At 39.9% G+C, this 22,795-nt stretch overlaps 1 protein-coding gene across 4 annotated transcripts in view; it reads right to left on the reverse strand.

Annotated features, from left to right (window-relative positions):
• Positions 1–16,710, reverse strand: part of AP1AR (adaptor related protein complex 1 associated regulatory protein) — a 39,511-nt gene extending 22,801 nt beyond the window's left edge. For 2 of the 4 annotated variants that reach the window (XM_003899101.4, XM_003899100.4), the window contains exon 1: positions 16,321–16,710. In XM_003899101.4, the coding sequence (XP_003899150.1) occupies positions 16,321–16,403 (83 nt within the window). In that variant the 5' untranslated portion in view covers positions 16,404–16,710. Of the gene's footprint in view, positions 1–14,741; positions 14,767–16,320 lie in introns of those variants that run through there. The other 2 variants (XM_009207376.4, XM_021938713.2) reach the window with 2 other exon arrangements.
• Positions 16,711–22,795: the final 6,085 nt, after the last annotated feature.

The raw sequence follows: 22,795 nt of genomic DNA on the forward strand, positions 1-22,795 counted from the left end.
CAAAGAAAATAGAAATTAAAGCTATAAACAATACATCATGGATCAGTTACCTTCACATGTTAACTTAGGAAACAGAAGGGCTCCTGTAAGATTTAAAAGAAAGAGAAGGAAGCTAATCATATTTTTAAAAAGATGTGCAAAATATAAGAAACAGAAGAATACAAAATAGAGAAAGAAATGTTGGTAGAGCTCAGCCAAACTCTGTAGAAAAGTCCCCTGGTTCAAGGAACTGGGCTATCTAGTCCCAGTGGATGGTAGTCTTCCAAGGTGATGGGTTATTTGAACTGCATAATTAACTTTCTTTGTTCTGAATCTACACTCACTAAGCACCTCCCACCCTGTTTTCTATGCTTATAGTAAAATAATGTCTTTACCTAAAGACACAAGTACTATATAGTTCCTTGACAGTTACATTTCTCATTTTAAATTACTAAATTTACCTTGGTTTTCTCACCTGACCCAAAAGGTTGAAGGTGAGAGCCTGGGACACGATGAAATCACCAATGTGGTGGCCCAAACAAAACTATTATGTATTTTTTGTTTGTTTGTTTTGAGACAGTCTCACTCTTGCCCAGACTGTAGTGCAGTGGTGTGATCTCAGCTCACTGCAACCTCTGCCTCTTGGGTTCAAGTGATTCTCCTGCCTCAGCCTCCCAAGTAGCTGGGACTACAGGTGTGCACCACCATGCCCGGCTGCTTTTTGTATTTTTTTTTTTTTTTTGAGACGGAGTCTTGCTCTGTCTCCCAGGCTGGAGTGCACAGGCACGATCTCCAGTCACTGCAAGCTCCGCCTCCTGGGTTCACGCCATTCTCCTGCCTTGGTCTCCCAAGTAGCTGGGACTACAGGTGCCCACCACCATGCCCAGCTAATTTTTTTTTATTTTCAGTAGAGAGGTGGTTTCACCGTGTTAGCTAGGATGGTCTCGATCTCCTGACCTCGTGATCCGCCTGCCTCGGCCTCCTAAAGTGCTGGGATTACAGGTGTGAGCCACCACACCAGGCCTGATTTTTGTATTTTTAGTAGAGATGTGGCTTTGCCATATTGGCCAGGCTGGTCTCGAACTCCTGGCCTCAAGCAATCTGCCTGCCTCGGCCGTCCAAAGTGTTAGAATTACAGGTGTGAGCCACCACACCCAGCCTAAAATTATGTATTAATGGGACAGCAAAAGTAGCCACAGGAAAAATCACATAACTCATCTTATTCAGGTCCCCCAAGTACTGTGTAGTAATTTTATTATTATATAGGTGCTGGTTGACAATATTTTCAAGAATGAAGTTTTAGATGTATATAGGGCAGCATCATTAAAAAAATGAGACAAAGCCGGGCACGGTGGCTCACGCCTGTAATCCCAGCACTTTGGGAGGCCAAGGCGGGCGGATCACGAGGTCAAGAGATCAAGACCACGGTGAAACCCTGTCTCTACTAAAAATACAAAAAATTAGCTGGGCGCGGTGACGGGCGCCTATAGTCCCAGCTACTCAGGAGGCTGAGGCAGGAGAATGGCATGAACCCGGGAGGAGCTTGCAGTGAGCCGAGATTGTGCCACTGCATTACAGCCTGGGCACAGAGCAAGACTCCGTCTCGGAAAAAAAGAAAAAAAAATGAGACAAAAGGAAACTGGATCACAGTCTAAAAGCAGAAATTTGGTGCCAACTATTAATGTACATTTCTAATAATCTTAGGTGAAAATTGAGTCTTAGAAGGAAAGACAGGAAACAAAACGAGCAAAAGCAGCAATATCTATTACAAAAGTTGACTCTCAATTACTGTTAGTTTAGAGAAAAAATAAGAACATTTTATTTTCTTCAATTTGAAAAAAAGTCAATATTTTATTGACTTGAAGTTTCCAACTACATATGCTACAAAACCCAAAACATAACAAGCTATTAATATAATGGAGAGCAAAGAGAGGCTTGCATTTACTGAGGACCTATGATGGGTCAGCAACAAAGCTTATTTTTAGAATATGTATTTTGTATTCATTTCCTTCCCAGAATCATCCTATGAAGTATTGTTATCCTATTGGATAGATCTGCACTGTCCAGTATGATAACCACTAGCCATAAGTGGCTATTGAGCAACTGAAATGTGGCTAGTCTGAATTTTAAAGGCTATTATGTGTCAAATATGCACTGGATTTTGAAGGCTTAGTACAAAAAAATATGTAAAGTATCTAAACTCCAAAAAGTAAGCTCTTTTCAACATACATCCAAGGTAAAGCATAGATAAATATCTTTTAGCTCTTCCTCAATTCTTCCCCCTCCATGTTCAATCCATCACAGTTCTGTAGTTGAAAACACTGCTGTGCATGTTCTGATAATATGTGTATAGGCTGGAATCTAAAAGTGTGCTAATTTTATATGTAACACTGTTCACATTATATGCTTTTAGAACACTCTTATAAGAAAAAAATAAGTTTAATTGTATTATGCATAAAACATTTTATTAATAAACTATCATTCATAAAAAGGTTTTCACTAAAAATTAGGAGTGTATAAATCTGGTGACATTTAAAGTTAAAAGAAAATCTGATCTAATATTTTCAATCATAACTGCTTAAGAATCTAAAAATAAAGGAAAATAGCCACCCTACTTTTTTAGACCTATTGTTAGCCTATAAGTAGGTCATATTGTACAAAGCTTCCCACATTTGCTAAATAAAATTATAGTGTAAATTGGTACAGAACAATCTAAGATTCTTCTATTATGCAAACATAATTGCTTAAAAATAAGGAAGCTAAAAACCAGTATTCTCTGCTTTCACATTTGTAACTTCTGACTAAACCTGCTGAATCTCAAATCAATTTCGTTTATAATGACAACAAAACAACTCTGTAAGAAAACCCCAAGTTCATACAGACCAGAGATTTGGGGAGGTGTGAATGTTGGAGGTACCATAGGAAGCAAGAGAAAATGGCAAGAGTAAATCTAAGGAGGCCTCCTTCACCCATCTTTGGGCAAAAATCAGTGTAACACTGCATTATTACTGACAGGAGACTGCTGCACACCTTTGGAAGTTGATGTACAAAAGAAAAAAAAAATGGTTATAAGTCCTTGAACTAGGCATGATACATTTAGAAACCCTCCAATATAGGTAATTAGTCTTGACAATTCTGTTTTAGAAAAGCAGTTATTCTTATCCTGTGGTATAAAACAATTGCCTTTTAAAAATAAACATTACTGAGTTTCACCTTCAAGTTGACTAAGAGAGCCTGGATATTATATTCCAGTCCGTTCGCCAATTAGTTTATCCTTGTGGCAATACAACAGGGTTTTAATTATTAGAGTCTGTAATCCAATACGACAAGTTTCCTTCTTCAAAATTTGTGGGCTCTTTTATGGCCCTTTGCTCTTCCATAAAAATTGCTGGAATCAGCTTAGGTTCCAAAAAATTCCTATTAGGAATTTAACTGCAAATGCACTAAATTTCTAGTAAATAGGCGGAGGACATCTTAAGCACAGTGAGTCTTTTTACCCATGAAAATGGTATTGCCCTGCATTTATTTAGATGGCGTCTTTAAAAACATTGTTCTAGTCTTACACATCTATTGATTACACATCTCTTATATTTTTTCATTGCTATCTTAAAAGGTAATTTTAAAATATGCAGTATTTGTTGCTGGTATATAGGAATATTGTACAATACAGTTTTGACACAAGTATTAGATTGCATTTCACATCAACAGATTGAAAAAATATCTAACAATACCAAGAGTTAGGAAATGGAACAATGAAAATTCATTATCAGTAAAAGTTTATAATATAATTATTTTGAAGAAGTTTTATTTTTCTAGTAAATTTGAAGAGGTACATAAGCTATGACTGAGCAATTCTATTCCCAGGTATATCCACCTAAAGAATCTTCTGCACATGTGTACAAAGAGACATTTATCTCTTTGCACAAATTGAGGTAGTTTGTAAAAGAAAAAGAAAAAAAAAAAAAAGAAGTTGGAAATGATCTAAAGGCCCATCAACAGAAGGGTGAAGTAATTATGGCCTACTCATGTAACACAACACTGCACAGGAATAGAAATGTACGACTTGAACCAGAAGTAAACCTTGGTTCATATAAGAAGCTGCTCCTGTAAGTGCCAAGAGCAATACAAGTCCTAAACAGTGAGTGGGGATAAATGTATAGAATGAACGTATGAATAACGTATGCAATCAAATTTGAGGCTAAGCAAGGAATAAGTTGGACTAGGGTGGTATCAGTGAGAAAAGTGGAGGGATTCAAGAAATATTTAGAAGATAAAAATCATCTGGTTTGGGAGATGGACTGGAAAATAAGAGATGATGGGAGAAGTGTCAGAATCCCAATGGGGATGTAATGTGAAAGCAGCAGTATCAAGAGTGAAAGTACAAGAGAAAAATAAATGCGATAAATCCAAGACATAAGCCTTAAATGCCAGCAGTGAAACGATAAAGGACAAAGTGATGTGAGAAGCTGGAAGAATTCTCTAGCAATACAGCAGTATCACATAAAGCTGAGCTGTGAAGAAAATGATTAGGGAGCACATAATATGTGCGTTTAACTTTCATGAATCCAGTCACATGCTCTGGAGGAAAGAAGATGATGATAAGTAATTTGATAAGTAAACAATCCACTATTCCATTCAAGAACATTTATATTCAGGAGTGTTAAGTAGGGTAAAAGTTGAGGAGCTGAAAGAGGCTCCAAAAACAACGATTTAAAGAAAACAGAAGTGTACTTTTCCTCTTAACAGTCTAGAGCCCCTCCAAGTCATCCATGGACATTCATTTACATGTAATTCTTATGGTCCTGCGAGCCGTCTCTAAATGAAATAAAGTAGGCTTCTGCGTATCCACTCTACTACTACTGAAGATGTGAAAGTGGACTGTGTTACAGCTTGGATGTTTGTCCCCTAACAATCTCATGTTGAAACTTGATCTCCATTGTTAGGGGTGGGGCCTAATGGGAAGTGTTTAGGTAATGGTGGTGGATGCCTCATGAATGGCTTGGTGCCAACCTCATCCTCATGGTTACAAGTGAGTTCCCATGAAAGCAGGTTGTTAAAAAGAGCCTAGCACTCCCTCCTTGCTTCCTCTTTTGCTGTGTGATTTCTGCACACACTGGCTTCCCTTCACCTTTTGCCCCTAAGTGGAAGCAGTCTACACCTTACCAGATGCAGACGCCAAATCCTGAACTTTTCCAGACATCAAAATTGTGAGCCAAGTAAGCCTTTTTTTTTTTTTTTTTTTTTTTTATTAATTACCCAGCCTCAGATATTCCTTTATGTCAACACAGCCTAAGACAGATTCAAACATGTAAAGGACATCAGAGGGGTAGAAAAGAAAGGCTATGACTGGTTCTTGGAGCATAATACTCTGAACCATGGAGGCATATACAGAAATCTGGAAGAATTTGAAACTAACGTGGTACAAAAGTGGAGATACTTGCATACATATTCACTTATCGACGTTCTCAAGGTAGATTTCAAGATACTTTTATTAAAGACAAAACCAGTCTTGTTAAAAATAGGCTTAAAATGCAGTATTTTATGCTTCTCATTTTATTTTGCATAGCAGGCAAATACTCGTATCAAAGTTAAGTAAAAGGTAACTGAAAAATTATCACAAATTCTACACTGATATTGTACTTTTTCTTCATATTCCTCTTAATATCTGTTAGAATAAAACAAGAAAGTCTTTCCCTGTGTTTTGCTTGACACTATAAATAAATGATGAAGAATCATCTTAAATTGTTCCAAAGGCTATTAAAAATTAAAAGCTTCCCAAGACTGCTATTTTTTTTTTTCCAGAACAGAAGACTGGAAAGATTATAAATCTAATGCCTGGCAAAAACTATTACAAAGATGATGGAAACATTGTTTTTCAATTAGTATCAAATATTTCAATAGAGATTTAACCACTCAAATCTCAAGGGATAAAATCAACAGATTTTTCCAGGTAGGGATAGCAGTGATATAAGGTGATATGATGGTTAATTTTATATGTCAACATGAGTGGGTCACCAGATGCCCAGATATTGGGCTAAACATTATATCTGGTGCATCTGCAAGGGTGTTAGAGAACAGACTCGCATTTGAATTGGTGGACTGAGTAAAGCAAATTGCCCTTTCCAAGGTGGGTGGGCTGCCATCATTCAATCCATTCAGGGCCTGACCAGAACAAAAAAGTTGAAGGAAGGTTGAATTGAATTCTCTCTACCTGACTGCTTGAGCTTAGATGCTGGTCTTCTGCCCATGAACGGAGACTTACAGGACCAGCTTTCCTGGGTCTCCAGCTTGCAAATAACAGATTGTGGGACTTAACCTCCATAATCATATGAGGCAATTCCTTATGACAGTTCTCATTTTATATCTATATCTATATCTATACACATGTAAACACAGAAATACAGATATCTCCCACTGCTTCCATTTCTCTGGAGAACCCTAATACAGGTAGTAATAATAATCATATTTACTGTTTAATAAGCTCCTTCCTAATAAAGCCACATTTAGGAAGAATATGTTCAAAACTTAATTTTATGCCTTGGCAGAGAAGAGACAAATTCTTCCCTCCAAACATGTCAAAGACATAATGCAAGGGTTTAAAAAACAGTCATTGCCTTTTAACAGCCTGATTTAAAGGAAACTAATAATGAGAAGGGACCTCAGAGGTCTTTCAGTTCTTTGCTGTTTGTCCTCTGCAATTTGTGTGCAGCATCTGAAATCACTGACAACCCTCTTCTTTTGGAAACTGTTGCCACTCAGTTATCTATGCCACTGAATCTTCCAATTTTTTATTTCTGTAAGTTACTGAGCGACAGGCATAGCTATGTAATACAGCAACATGCATGCATAGCTATACATTTGAAATATTTTAAACCCATGTATCCAAAAGGCGTATAATTTAACAGGGTAGACACACAGAAATTAACAACTACTATGCTGTGAGAGGGGATATGTTCAGATGAGGTGTCATGAAAAATCAGCCTGAGGCAGAGGAATGAGCCAGGCCTCCAGGCAGATAAAAGAGATGTTTCAGGGAGCAGCAGGTACCAAAGGCAAGGGGGAGTGAAAAGAACCTGACATATTCAAGATACTGTATTCATTAATTCTGCCAACAAGTATTTACTGAACATGTAATATATACTAAGCACTTAACTGAGAGCTAGGTATTCATTCAATGGTATGGAAAAAAAGGCATAAACTCCTTCCTTTTTATTGAGAGCAGCAGACAGACACTAACCAAATAATCACACTATTTCAGTATAACTATAAACTAAGAACATGCACAGAAGAAAAGCAGATGGTTCCATGATGATGTGCAGACTTACCCTCTGGAGGGTAGGAGATGGTTTTGGAAGACTTCTGTAGGAAAGAATTCTTAAGCTGGCATCTATAAGATGAGTGAATAGGAGTTATCTAAGTAAAAAGGAAAGAAACAGATTCAAGGAAAAGTGTGCCACACATGAAGCGAAAATAAAAAAATAAAAGGAGAAAGCAGAGGTAGGCAAGGAAAAGATTAACACAGGGCCTTGAAAGCTCCATGAAGATTTCAGTCTTTATCCTACAAGTTTGGTAAGCCACTTTAGAATTTATGTTGTATTTGTGTCACAGATTTGCATTTAAAAGGCAAAAGATCTATTGACTCTGAAAAGAAACCAGAGTATGAGATGTGCATTTAAGACTACTTTGATTCCAGGGTGCAGGATAAATTGAAAAAGGTCAGGAGTACATGTGGGTAGACCCACTTGATAGTCTATTCACTCAGTTGACAAATACTTATTGAGCAGCTACTATGTGGCAAGCACCGCTGGCACACTGGAGATACAGAAACAAACAAAGTCTCTGACCACATGAAATTTTTACTCTATTAAGGGAGAACAGTCAACAGACAAACAAATGCTCGGAGTCTACAAAGTCATGGAGTGGTAAGTGCCATGAAGGAAAACAAAGTAGTGTCAGAGAATGGCGAACAAGGAATACACACAGAATTACTGGAAATCTAGGCAACAAATGACGACAGCCTGGATTAATGTGGCAGCAGCGAGAGAAGTGGGTGGACTGAAAAGTTATTTAAGAGATAAAAAAAAAATCATCTGGTCTTGAGGATGGACTGGAAAAGTGGGATGATAGGGAACAGTGTCAAAGACAACTCCTAGGTTAGCAGCCATATGCAGGTCATTCTTTAAGGAGAATATAGTGTGAGAAGAGTCTAACAGAAGTTTTGAAGGACTCCAAAATGTCATAACTGAGAAGAAAATGAATATGCAGAGGGGAGCAGCAGCAGGGAAGGTGAACATTAGGTTACTTTGAAGACTGAGTGAGAAGTGAGGAAACACTTCTCAAAGAAGACATCAAGACTAGGCAAGACCAGACAATTCCTAAGAAAAATATTTAAGGGAAAAGATAGGAGATAGGGTAATAGCTGGAGGGAGACATGGTAGTTAGGGTAACAGCTAGAGTGAGATGTTGGAGTCTACATAAGGTTTCATGTTGCTTTCCTTTTGGTTTTCAGATTTGGGAGACACAAGTTCAAAAGGGCATATCAGGAGGGTAGAACTATAAATATAGAGGACAGAAAGGTCTGTTCTAAGGCTGAGAGGATATAGATGTCAGAAAGATCTAACATGTAGGGGCCATTCAGAAGGTAGGGACTTGATAACCTGGGTTTGAAGGGTGAGTAACAGGAAGGAACTTGATACGGTTCTTAGTTTCATGGCTTAGGTGACTACTTATACCACTTACAAGGTAGGGAACAAAGCAGTAGAAAAGGCTGGGATTTAAACAGGAAAAAGGAGGAAAGGGCTATGAGAAGGAAACAAAGATGAATTCAACTTTACAAAATGAATTTACGGTTATGTTTGATAGCTAAGTGGAACTACACAGTAGCAATTAGATATTTCAGAGCTCAGACTGAGATGACTGAACTTATTAGCATATAGGTAGTAGGTGAAGTACTATTACCCAGGAAAAGTACATTAAAGCTAAAAATGTAGGCCGGGCGCGGTGGCTCAAGCCTGTAATCCCAGCACTTTGGGAGGCCGAGATGGGTGGATCACGAGGTCAGGAGATCGAGACCATCCTGGCTAACATGGTGAAACCCCGTCTCTACTAAAAAATACAAAAAACTAGCCAGGCGACGTGGCGGGCGCCTGTAGTCCCACTTACTTGGGAGGCTGAGGCAGGAGAATGGCGTAAACCCAGGAGGCGGAGCTTGCAGTGAGCTGAGATCCGGCCACTGCACTCCAGCCTGGGTGACAGAGCGAGACTCCGTCTCAAAAAAAAAAAAAAAAAAAGCTAAAAATGTATTAGGGAAGAATAGAATGAGATTCAGACCAGAGCCTTAGGGAGTCTTTAAGGTTTAACAAAGAATGTTTAAAAAATCCATATCCATTTAAATGCACTACTGTTTTCCTTCCTATCTTCTGAAATTCCAAGAGAAACATCTTACACTTTTATATTTTTTTCAAAACTGAAAAACATGCAGAACCAAAATAAATCTTCTAATGATGACACTATTGATTTCTATATTTTAGCAATATATATTATAATAAACATTTTTAAAATTCTCAAAGGTACTCAATATGATCTCTTTAAAAACAAAAAGGTGAGTCAATATAAAACTGGTAGGGTACGTGTTTAAGTATCTGGGTATGTGGTGTTTTTGCCAAAGTTAGGGAATTATCTTTAGGCCATAACAAAAATGGATGATAGGAGAAATTATAGTTTTGTAGATCCTACAAGTTCAAATAACTCTTCTGGCTGTTCATTCAACAAACGTAAGATACTGAGAATGGATAGAGTGATAAAACACAGTCCTTGACCTTGAGGAGGTCTCAGCCTATATCATGGTACATATGATACCAGGAGCTGGCAACTATGGCCCACTGGCCAAATCTGGCCCTCTGCCTGTTTTTGTAAATAAAGTTGCATTGAAATATAGTCACACTCATTTGTTGAAACACTGTCTATGGCTCCTCTTCCACTAAAACAGCCAAGTTCAGTAGTTGCGACAGACCACACCACCTGCCAACCCTAAAATATGTGTTATCTGGCCCATTACAGAAAAAGTTTGCCAACCCTTGATATACAGCAAAAATAAGCCTGTAGAAAATATTATTTCCTCAGGGAGATAATTGGCTTCAGGGGCTTGGAGCGAGTTTCATAGGGAAGGTAAGTAAAGTAAGGTAAAGGTAAGTGAAAGCTCACAAAGAAACTAAAAAAAGAAGAAATATCACAGAGGTCAGGCACAGTGGCTCACGACTGTCATTCCAATACTTTGGGAGGCTGAGGTATGCAGATCACTTGAGTTCAGGAGTTTGAGACCAGCATGGGCAACATGGCAAAACCCTGTGTGTTTCTACAAAAAATACAAAAATTAGCCAAGTGTGGTGGCCTGCGCCTGTAGTCCCAGCTACTTGAGAGGCTGAGGTAGAACTGCTTGAGCTTGGGAGGTAGAGGTTTTTTTTTTTTTTTTTTTTTTGAGACGGAGTCTCGCTCTGCCACCCAGGCTGGAGTACAGTGGCCGGATCTCTGCTCACTGCAAGCTCCGCCTCCCGGGTTCACGCCATTCTCCTGCCTCAGCCTTCCGAGTAGCTGGGACTACAGGCGCCCACCACCGCGCCTGGCTAGTTTTTTGTATTTTTTAGTAGAGACGGGGTTTCACCATGTTAGCCAGGATGGTCTTGATCTCCTGACCTCGGGATCTGCCCGTCTCGGCCTCCCAAAGTGCTGGGATTACAGGCTTGAGCCACCACGCCCGGCCTGTTATTATTTTTTAGATAGGATCTTGCTCTGTCACCCAGGCTGGAGTGCAGTGGCTGGATCTCAGCTCACTGCAAGCTCTACCGCCTGGGTTTACGCCATTCTCCTGCCTCAGCCTCCTGAGTAGCTGGGACTACAGGCGCCCGCCACCACACCTGGCTAGTTTTTTGTATTTTTTAGTAGAGACGGGGTTTCACCATGTTAGCCAGGATGGTCTTGATCTCCTGACCTCGTGATCCGCCCATCTCGGCCTCCCAAAGTGCTGGGATTACAGGCTTGAGCCACCGCGCCCGGCCTGGGAGGTAGAGGTTTTAATAAGCCTAGATTGCACCACGGCACTCCAGCCTGGGTGACAGAGTGAGACCTCATCTCAAAAAATAAAAATAAAATAAAAATAAAAAAGAAAATAAATATCACCCACAAAGGCACAGGGTTAGAAAACACTGTATTTGGTAATCACAGCACTTTAGGAGGCCGAGGTGGGGGGATCATGAGGTTAGGAGTTCGAGACCAGCCTGGCCAACATGGTGAAACCCCATCTCTACTAAAAAATATAAAAATTAGCCAGGTGTGGTGGCACGCACCTGTAATCCCAACTACTCAGGAGGCTGAGGCAGGAGAATTGCTTGAACCTGGGAATTGGAGGTTGCAGTGAGCAAGATCGTACCACTGCACTCCAACTTGGGCGACAGAGCAAGACTCCGTCTTGGGGGGAGGGGGAAGAAAACACTGTATTTTAGGAAAACAAGAACAAGCACAGTCCATCTGGTATATAGGACACTGAAAGTGGTAAGTGAGAGGATTGGAGAGAATAACATTGGTAAAAACAGGTTAAGGTTACATTGCTTTGTCAGAAGTTTAAACTAGTAGCTGGGAGGATAGTAATTTATCAAAAACGTTAAAATGCTAAGATTTATGAATGACAAGTTTTTTGAAATTAGAATAGCTTTAATATTATTCTTTTAATGTTTTTCTCACTGATTAGTATCCTGACATTTTTTGACAAAGAGATTATAGAAACCCAAATATAGAACTAAATATAATCCTGAGCATACAAATGGACATTATGCCATACATGTGAATGCCATGTAATTCATCATGCTGTTACAGAAGGAAAAAAGACTTAGACATTTAGGGCCGGGCGCGGTGGCTCATGCCTGTAATTCTAGCACTTTGGGAAGCCGAGGTGGGCAGATTGCTTCAGGTCAGGAGTTCAAGACCAGTCAGTCCAACATGGTAAAATCCCGTCTCTACTAAAAATACAAAAATTAGCCAGGCATGGTGGCGGGTGCCTGTAATCCCAGCTACTTGCGGAGCTGAGGTAAGAGAAACACTTGAACTCAGGAGGCAGAGGTTGTAGTAAGCCAAGATCGCACCAGTGCACTTCAGCCTGGGCAAGAGAGCGAGACTCCTTCTTGGGAAAAAAAAGACTTAGAAATTTAGCTATGGGAATCAGGGAGCAGATGGAAGTTGCTGAACAAAGGAAAGAAACAATCCAATGTGGGTTTTAGAAAGCCTAAGTCATGACAGGAAGGGAGGGTGGGCTGAAGTATGACAGCTACAATAGAGACAGTAGTCTGGAAGCTGTTGACTAAGCAGTTTGAAAGGCAATGTTTATGGCAGAAGACAGGAAGAAAATAGGTTCAGTATGTTTAAGGAGAGACTGAAAATAATATATAGAGATTTAACTGAATATATCCAAGAGTTCCTCTTAGGTAGACAACTGAAAAGATCTACAAGCAGAAGATGAGATTTGGAAGTAGTGGTGGTTGAAATCATAGAAATGGGTAACTTTCTTCAGGGGCAGGTAATACACATATGAAGGAAATTAAACAAAAGAGAGAAGACAGGAAAAACCCCACATTTAACAGACAGTAAGAATAGCTAGGAGAGAAACAGAAAAACAAGATAAAGGTGATGTTGCAGAAGTGAAGTGCATAGGTTCAAGAAAAAGACAGCTTAGCACACAGAATAAAGAGTCAAGTTGTTCAGGTATATTCATAAATTCTTCTGGTAACAAAGTTCAAGATACTGCAATGAGAGAGATAGCAACCAAATGTTTACCTACAGAATAAGTGCCATGAACTATTTGTGGTGGTTAAGGATAAGAACTCTGAATTCAGAGGGACCTAAGTTGCAATCCCAGCTCTGCTACCTTGGGAAAGTTCAACTTTCTAAGTTTCAGTTTTCAACCTATAATATATATAATATGTATGCTTACTTGCCCTACTTAGAACAGTGCCTGTCACATAGGAAGTAATGGACTGTTAGCAGTTATTATTAAAAGCATTTTTACTAGGAATGGAAAAGCAAATCACTGTAAACTATTGCCTGAAAGCAACTTTGCTGCCAGAGCCAAAAAGGCGAACAAATATTACGTACTGATAAGGATACAAAATATGGTTATACCTTTCTATAAAAACTATAGTTTATCTTAAGTGGAATCACTATGTGGAATTATATAGTAATATAGAAATAGGAATTAAATACAACAAAATAAAACTTAATTCGGTCTTCCATCTGAGAAAGAAAAAAAACTAAGAAATATACAAAGGCCTGCTCAGAGAAACAGGAGAACTGACCAGCAGATGGAGCCCTGCAGAAAGTGTTGGCAGGCAAAACTCCAGTGAAGAAGTATGACTCGTTACGATGCCTAGGTTTTTTTCCTTAAAGACATTTAATTCTCTCTGCTTTAATCACCAAATAATTTTATTAGTAGTAAGGTTTCCAACATACCTCAACACTGATATTGATATTTTGACCGATGAAACATATCCTAGAATATACAATACTAGAATTCCCTAGTATTTTATAAACTGAAAAAGTGGTAATTCTGGTTTTCAGATTGAATAGTAAAAAATGAGTGATCTGAGTTTCAGATTTCTCAGGGGTATGTCGATCTGCAAGACTCAGAAACCAGGCCTCAGATCAGAAAGCATCCCTGTGAAGTCTAGCTTAAATCAAGCTAAAAAAGTTGAGGACACTCTCTTCTTCTGTGGTCACTACAACGACATATAGGATCAAATCAAGTTTTTGTGACTACTCCTCAACTTTTCACCTTTAGAAGAACTACTAACTATCCAGACCTGTACTTGAAAGAAAATCAACACAGTTGATTAAAAAAAAAAAATTAAAATAAGAGACAGTTTAACCTTACTGCACAAGTAACTATGTCCATCTCTCTCTACATGCTTACTCGAAGCTGCTAAAACAGTATTAAAATTGATGTTAAACAATAAGTTAATCAGAAAATTCAAGTAAGGGAACTGTCAAATCCTATGTTTATAGACTTAAAGTAATAGGATTAATATCACCATTATATGATTTTAGATCACAGTGTCCACAACCTATAAACTCTCACTGCCTCCACAGGACTTGTTCAAGGAGTTTTGCCCACAAACAGTAAAAATCCAACCACAGGTTGAGTATACCTAACCTCAAAACCCAAAATCTGAAATGTTCCAAAATCCGAAACTTTTTGATTGCCAACATGTTACTCAAAGGAAATGCTCATTGGAGAATTCTGGATTTCAGATTTTCAGATACTAAACCATATACAATGCATACATTCTAAAATCTGAATAAAAATCTGAACTCCAAAGCAAGTATTTCAGATAAGAAATACTCAACCTGCTGGCCGGGCGCGGTGGCTCATGCCTGTACCCCAGCACTTCGGGAGGCTGAGGCAGGCGGATCATGAGGTCAGGAGATTGAGACCATCCTGACTAACACGGTGAAAACTGGTCTCTACTAAAAATACAAAAAAATTAGCCAGGTGAGGTGACGGGCGCCTGTAGTCTCAGCTACCTGGGAGGCTGAGGCAGGAGAATGGCCTGAACCCGGGAGGCGAAGGTTGCAGTGAGCCGAGATCGCGCCAGTGCACACCAGCCTGGGCGACAGAGCGAGACTCTGTCTCAAAAAAAAAAAAAAAAGAAAAGAAAAGGAAAACTCATAGTCAACCTGCTTATGTTTTTATGGCATATCGACAGACAATTAACACTCACGTTGATTCATGGATTTCCTCCTGCCACCTCCCTATGCTGCCAAGTTCATAAGCTGAGGGAGTAGAACATACAATTTTAACGCTGTACTCTACGGAGACCACATGAAAAAAGCAAAACTAAAGTCCCACAGACACATCATGTAGCCCAAAGTCAAGTACAAAGTTTTTTATTTATCCATTTAGAATATAAGTACTGCTCCCCACAAACCAACTTTCTTAGAGCTAGAATTTAACGCCCTGTAACACAACTACGAATACTAGTAAAAGCCAAAGACTGTATGGTATCTAGTTTTTGGGCAAGCCTACTTAAGCAGCCTGACCTTGTAAATTGCATTCACACATAAAAATTAGAAATACTTAAATCAGATGATCCTGGATGACAAGATAAAACAGCTGTCATGTCCCACTCAACAGTAAGAACTCTTAAATTAGGGAAATCGAAATATTAAAACTAGGCACAAACTGCAAATCCTTGCCCTTCCATTCTAGGGATAATTAGTGTAAAACCTTAGCTACTTTGTATCAGAGAGGTAATACAATGCCTAATGAATGAGAATCCTATTATAAGATCTCCATCACCAAAGATTCAAATCATGATCATTTAGTTCAATTTATTTATGTTGAACATCTTATTACCCAATAATGTTAAATGGAACAGATTATGAAAAATTAACAATCTGTTTCAGAAAGGGCAAAATAGTCCTTACACAAACTGGCTTGATTCAGATTTTCAATAACAACAAAGTCAACCCCAAAGGAATTTGCTCTAATTTTTTCAATATCTATGAAATAAAATACACAAAAATGGAATTATGAAATTTCTATTCTGTGGATGGTGCATATACAAAACCTAAGCATATCCCAGGTTTACTTAAGAGAAGTTAAGTTCGGGACTGCAATTTACCTAATGTTACAGGACGTTTGAGTAGCAATCAGGGCAAGGAATTCCCCTCGAAATTTCAAAAACTTAATATGAAAAAATTACACATAGCCCCTGTGTTACCGGCACCAAGAATCTGAATGCCCATTGGGAACTCTGCAATTCAGCAAGTCTTTGTAGCTATCAAAGAGTTCATCAGTATCTGAAACCTTCTTTTACTCCAGCATCCAAATGACTTCTACGTAAAATCAATCTGAGGCATTAAGTCCGTAGCCAGATCCCACCTGCTCTGCCTGGGCTAAAGAGAGGGTCAGATACAGGGATACTAGCTTTGGCATTAAACCCAAGCTCAGCGAAGGGTGTGTCCAGGTTGCCCTGGAGCCGATCCTACAGCCCATTAGCGCGAGGTTACCCCTTGTTTCCTGGAGATGATGTCTCCCGTGACTCCTTCCCCGCGTGACAGGGTGCCCTGGCAGGAGAGACACCCCGCCCCCTCTTCTACCTCTTTCCGAGGAGGCCCAGAGACCGGCCCCCACACTGGGCCTCCAACACGACCACCCGTCTGACGTCTGCTAAGCAGTGAGTGTAGCAGGGCTCTCGGCCGCCACCTCCAGCCGCCGGGGTACAGCGAAAGGGATTCCCCGCCGGGGGCCGAATAGGAGGAGCCACGGGGGCCGGGCCCCTCCCCCAGCGGGCTTACCCTCCGCCGCCGCCTACTCGCTGCAGCCGCCCCGCTTCCTTGCGGAGCAGTCCGAAGCACTGCGTCCAGCAGCAGTTCCCCATCGCATGCCGCCCAGGCGCCGCCGCTCCTCCTCCTCCTCCCGCTCAATGCCCAATCCCAGGCCCGGCAGCCGCATCCGCGCGGCACGAGCCGAAATGGGGTTCACGGACCGAGGGCGGGCCGGCCGGAGCGCGGCGGCGTGAGGGGACGGGGCGACGAAAGAGACGAGGCGCTAGGGAACAAAGGCAGTGTTTACTCCCGCGGCCGTAGAGCCACCGCCGCGCGAGGGAGGAGCACCGGACTGAAGGCTCTAGACTCCTTCGCCGCCAGCATGGCCCTTCTTGCCTCAGCCCCCAGCCCTGCGCGAGTGACCGCCTCCAGCTGCCGAAGGAGGCCAGTCCCCGCGAGCCTACACCCTGGCCCCGCCCCCCAGCACCCCCAGGCCCCCGCTCGCCGCCGACGCTGCCACACCTCCGGCCTCTACCGCGCCCCAATTGGGCGCGCTGCCTCGGGGCCCCGCCTTCTCCGGTGACCGGCCTTTGCGTCACTTCCGCTCGCTGCTGGTTCGGCTGCCTCTGCCTGCGAGACGCTCCAGTTTCTGCGTGCGGACGTTTGTTTTGTTGGACCTTGACCTGACTAGGAAATTTCCCTCTCTCATTGCAGTTTCGGGCATCCTAGTCCGGAGGACGCTGGGCTTGGCATGGTTAAGGCTCAGCCTTCGCACTTTGTATCAAAGGCGTGTGAGGAGCTAGAGTCCCAGGCCGGAAGTTATAAGTGCGAAAGGGCGTTTCTCTGCATGGTGTGCTTAGTTTTTGTTAATATTGCACCATAGGTGGAGAATAGAGTCGGGAACTGAGGTTACTTTGAACGCACCAAGATTTTTTTCCGGTCTCTGGTTTGTGTCTTAATCTCCATACTGTTAGTGTTTTAGGGAAACAATAATGGTGCACTATTGGCCTCGTTTTGTTTAAAATCAGATCTTCAAATAATTTTGGGTCGGGTAGTTGGGGTTCAGAGGAAATTGGCAAGAGGGCTGGGGTTTTTCGGGGACGCCAGCGTTGCCATTCCAAGCATGCTGCCCAGAACTGCTGTAGATGGGAAGAGAAGGCTGCTCTGATGGGTCCGCAGCCGTCTCAAGTGCTACCATGTAACTCGCGTCTTGTTTGGCCTCAAGACAGTTGGCCTCAAATAGATATAAGATGTGGCTTAGTAGACACCTAGTCCAGTGGATAGGAGGATGCTCTCATGGACTGGACACATCAAGTTTTTAGCCTGTTTAATTAAACCTAGAAAAATTGTTAGATTTTAGAAAATTTTTATTGATGATAAAATGTTCTCTGAACTCATTTTCTTGCTGCTTTAAATACCTATCTGGTTTCAATCTTAGCACTGCTACTTAACTAATTTTTATTTTATTTGGGTTTTAGTTATTTTTGTAATCAGAAGCATGGGATAACATTTGTCCCAATGGTCTGCTTTCAGTGAATGTTGGGATGACTGAATGACTTCCTAAATAGTTGAATGCATTTTCTTTTCTCCTTCCAACTCTTGAAATTAGACGAATGTATTAATGAAATAGTCATTAGAATTCAACTATAAAGGTTTACAGAAACTGGCACGTCTATCCTATGGAATATTTAGTAACAAAAAGGAACACACTAGATGAACACACCTTGAAATGAATCTGTAGGAAATTATGGTTAAAGAAAAAGCCAATCTCAAAGGCTTATATACTGCGTAATTCCATTATGTAACATTTCAGAATTGACAAATTTATATAAATGGACAACAGAATAATTGATTGCCACGGGTCAGGGATAGAAATCCTGCATCTTGTCTATATTAATGTCAGTTATCCTGGTTGTGTTATTGCAATAGTTTTGTAACATGTTACCATTGGGGGAAACTAGATTAAAGGTATACGCGGTCATCTGTATATTATTTCTTAAAACTGCATGTGACACTACAATTGTCTCAATATAAAAAGTTTGATTAAAAAATATAGCTATAGACTTGACAGAGCACTTCCTATAGGCATTCTATAAGCCTATATTAAAACTAAATCTCAAAGATTTTTTTTTGTAGTAAATCTGATCTCAGTTAAGGATATGAATGATCCTCAGAAGCAATACAAATGAATAAGACGTTTAAAAACTTCACTAAGCAAAATAATGCAAATTAAAATGCATGTTTTAGTCATTTGTATTGATCCACTTGTCAGGTTAACAAAGATTTACAGATGGAAATATTCAGTATTTGCAAGGATACAATGAAATGATACTATTCTAAACTGCTGCAGATAGTGAAACTCATTCTGAGAAATCATTTGGAAATACCAAGAGCCAGAAACAAACTAAATGCTCAAAAATTGAAGGATGATGAAATTTGCTGGTGTATTCTTGTTACATAGACACAATAAATATATTTTTTAAAACGTTAATAATATGGAATACTGCTTACTGAATAATGTGTGAAAAATCAGGATAGAAAATTATATGTATGTTCCAAATGATGTTTAAAACAAAACAGGTACATTCTCACGTTCTTTCTTACACGTGTTTCTTGAAAATAAAGGCTGGATGGTAAATATCAAAATGCTAACAGTAATTATTTCAAGATTGTGAATGTTGGGAGCTTTATTTCTCTTCTGTATTTTCTCAGTCTTGACAATTATTATTTAATACTTCTGTAATCAGAAAAAAAGGTTAAATTTGACCCTTCAGTAGAAAAGATTGATAACCAGTTCAACTAAAGTTTAATAACAAATGCAAACATTTAGAAATGCAGAATTTTGCCCCGCAATTCAGCTAAAACCAGGTTCTTGTCACATGACCAGGAAAACTTAGACACGTGGACACATGGAAGGGTGAGTAGAGCAGGATTTTATTGGGCAAAAGGAAAAAAAGAAAAAACTCAGCAAAGCGAGATGGAGTCCTATTATCAGGCCCCCACCTCATGGATGAATCCCAGGCTACTACAGGGGACTGAAAAAGCACCTCACAGATTGAATCCCAGGCCACCACACAGGAACTGAAGAGGCCAGGCTCCTTCCCCTGCCCTGGTTCCACCCCATTCCCCCAGTGCGCATGCGGGCATGCTCACATGAGGCCCTGGGCAGGTTCCCTCATCTGCACAAAAGCATCTGATGTAAACACTTGTGGGGCAGGTGGGAGATTTTCTGGGGACCCCTTTTTGTCTGCCTAGGCATTTGACTGTCTCCGAAAGTAATAACTCAAATATGGGTAGGTTATAATAAATTGAGGGGAGTTACTTAATTTTTTTTCTACAAATGTATTAAATAAATTACCAAGCTAATCTTAGGAGTTATGGGAATTTATCATTGTGCAATTTTTCACCAAATTTGACATCAAGAATCTTCATGGTAAGCTTTAAAACTTTTTAAACATTCAGTTAAGTGATGATCTGCTTTTAGTTAAACAGAATTAGCAGGGAAAAAAACCCATAACTGGAATGGATGTTTGAGAGGCAGATAAACTTTGTTTTATGGTTGAGAAAGAGTAGTGTTTGAGGAATTAAATGATTTGCTCAAGGTCATACAATGAATTAAAAGTGTAATATGAAGAAAACTCAGGCCTCCTGACAGGCTTGTGCCTTCTGCCATGCTTCAGTACTGGTTTCTCAACTCTTAAATTTGGACATGGGTATAAAATCAGCAACGACCATAGTCACATGTATTTTGATAAGATTTGTATGTTTAATTCATCATTGCTAGAGAGTTCATTTAGAGCTGGGTGTGGTGGCACGTAACTGTAGTCCCAGCTACTCAGAAGGTGGAGGTAGGAGGATGGTTTGAGCCCAGGAGTTTGTGTTCAGCCTGGGGAACATAGCAAGACCCCATTATTTCAAAAAGTTCATTTATGTGACAGTTGGCTAGGCAGAATATTTAACTTATCAGTAAGATACACAAACACTTAGATTTTCTACAGTAGGACCAGGCACAGTGGCTTATGCCTGTAATCCCAGAATTTTCGGAGGCTGAGGTGGGCAGATGGCTTGAGTCCAGGAGTTTGAGACCAGCCTTGACAACATGGCAAGAGCCTGTCTCTACAAAAAATACAAAAAATAGTCAGGTGTGGTGGCATGTGCCTGTATTCTCAGCTACTCAGGAGGCTGAGGTGGGAGAATTGCTTGAGCTCAGAAAGTCAAGGCTGCAATGAGCCGAGATCTAACCACTGCACTCCAGCCTGAGTGACAAGCCAGACCTTGTCTCAAAAAAAGAAAGATTATCTACAGTGATTACTGCTTACTGTCAGCTTGCTAGAGACATTCCACCTGCCTACAGGTAGCAGAATATCTCACCTTTTTCCCCATCCTTTTCAAAATTCTTTTCTCTTGGGTACTAGGCTTAATACCTGCATGACGAAATAATCTGCACAACAAATCCCTGTGATGTGAGTTTATCTATATAATGAACCTGCACATGTATCCTTGAACCTAAAATACAAGTTTTTTTTAAAAGTCCACAACATTTTCGTCTCTCAAGTATTTTCTTCTGAAGTTGAAAGAAAAGGTCTTTTCTCGTAGGTGCTCTGGAGTCTGTCAGGATGCAACATGTACCCCCAATTGTCTTCTGGATTATATGGTTCCAAATATGAATCTTTTCTCTGCTCAGAACTTCTTCTCTATTGACTCTAGTGATTCTCTAATCACTTTTTGTCATTTTGAGATCATTTGCTACTATTATGTTTGGTGTGGAGGTTATGTGGTCCCTGCAAGGGGAAGAATTCTGTGTTCTCCATTACAACTTTGTTCCAAATATAGACACAAAGTTGTACTTTTAACTCACTGAGCATAGTTTCAATTACCAAAATTTATACAGAGTGCTAGATATGACTACTATAAAATGGAGATAATGAGATAAATTTTGCCTTTGTTGTTAGGATAAATGATTAAGCACTATCAAGTACTTAGTATAATATAGTTATATTATAATTTCTATAACGTATTTAACGTACTAAACAGACTATACTATAATTATCTAAAATACCATAAATATAAATATTAGGTGTTATGCACAGACTGAAGGAAATTTTCATCAATATTGTACTTTCCTTTGTAGCTACATTCCTGTCATCCAATACAAAATGCTAGTCTTTTAAAATTTCTGTCTCTTAAACAGTCTTCAGGCACGCTCCACACCACTACTTGAAATCAGGCTCCAAGAAAATGTGGCATAGGTAGAGGAAAAATTCCCCAACTCTCAGGCCTTTTCTGTCCCATGATCTGCCTCTTTCCCAGATGATTATAAGTGAGAATGTCCTCTGACTTAAAGGGAGACCTCACTCCCTACCAATTACGAGTGTATTGTCCTGGGAACCCAAATGGAATAATTTTAATCTTAATACAACAAGCTAGTATCATTATTGTTCCTAAAGTCTTATTTATTCAGTCTTAAATAATACCATATGAAAGACCAATAAGCCAGTTCAGGTTTAAGTTGAACCAGCCTCGGCATTGCCTATTTCATTTGTACATATTTCCTTCCATTATGAGTGAGAATTTAGGTGCACTAAGTCTATTTTCAGCTCCTATGCACCCAACAAGAGCACATTTCCGTAAGAATAAATAACATTTTGCAGACACGTCACAGCTTCAATTCACAGTTAATGAACAAACATTCATCCAAAAAAAGTCCAAGAGAACTAACACTCTATATAATGCAAACAACTTTTTACACTATCATGCAGAGTATTTTGGCTCTTTAAAATCACTTCTCTCAAATTTATTTCTCATGATACTCTTTTACTTTGTATTTGCATAACTAAATAGTTAAGTAGATCATTTGAGAAATTTTCCAAGAAAAAAGGCACAAAAAGATGGACTTAAAGATAAAAGGGAAAGTTATTCAACTATTGGCTCAGTCACCAGCAACTCATTTTTTCTGGCCTTTGGATGTATGTGAGATGAGCTTCATTAGTTAGTCAGTAACACTGAGTACAATGCATACTAAGTAATTTGCTCCCTTCTTTGATCAACCAACATACACATTTCACAAAGAGAGGGATAAGGGATAAATAAGAACAGTTACATGATTAATATGGCGTCCTCCCTCTAGGCAGAGTTTGTTCCAAATCTCTCTTGCCTAGTTGGAAACCACACTAGTAATTCGAACAAGGGAAATTGAACATGAGGAATCAGTAAGTAGGTCAGTGGTGGTTAATGCTAGAGGGAAAATCTAAGTCAGACAGATGTAGCTCCTGCAGGGAGCAGCAACCACCACTAGAACTGAAGAAAACTGAACAAGGAAGGAATTTAGAAAGTTAGAGGAAGGCCTTACAAGGTAGACATTCAAGTTTCTGAGAAGAGGTTTGGATGCCATAGAAACATGCTGCCTACCACTATGGTAAGGGAGAGCATAACAGAAGTTGTCTACCCCTGAACCCCCTGTGTAGGCTAGGAAGCACTAGCCACTGAAGTAGGAGGGCCACAGCCA

This window comes from Papio anubis, chromosome 3 (genome assembly GCF_008728515.1).
Source record: "Papio anubis isolate 15944 chromosome 3, Panubis1.0, whole genome shotgun sequence".
Taxonomy (NCBI): Eukaryota; Metazoa; Chordata; class Mammalia; order Primates; family Cercopithecidae; genus Papio; species Papio anubis.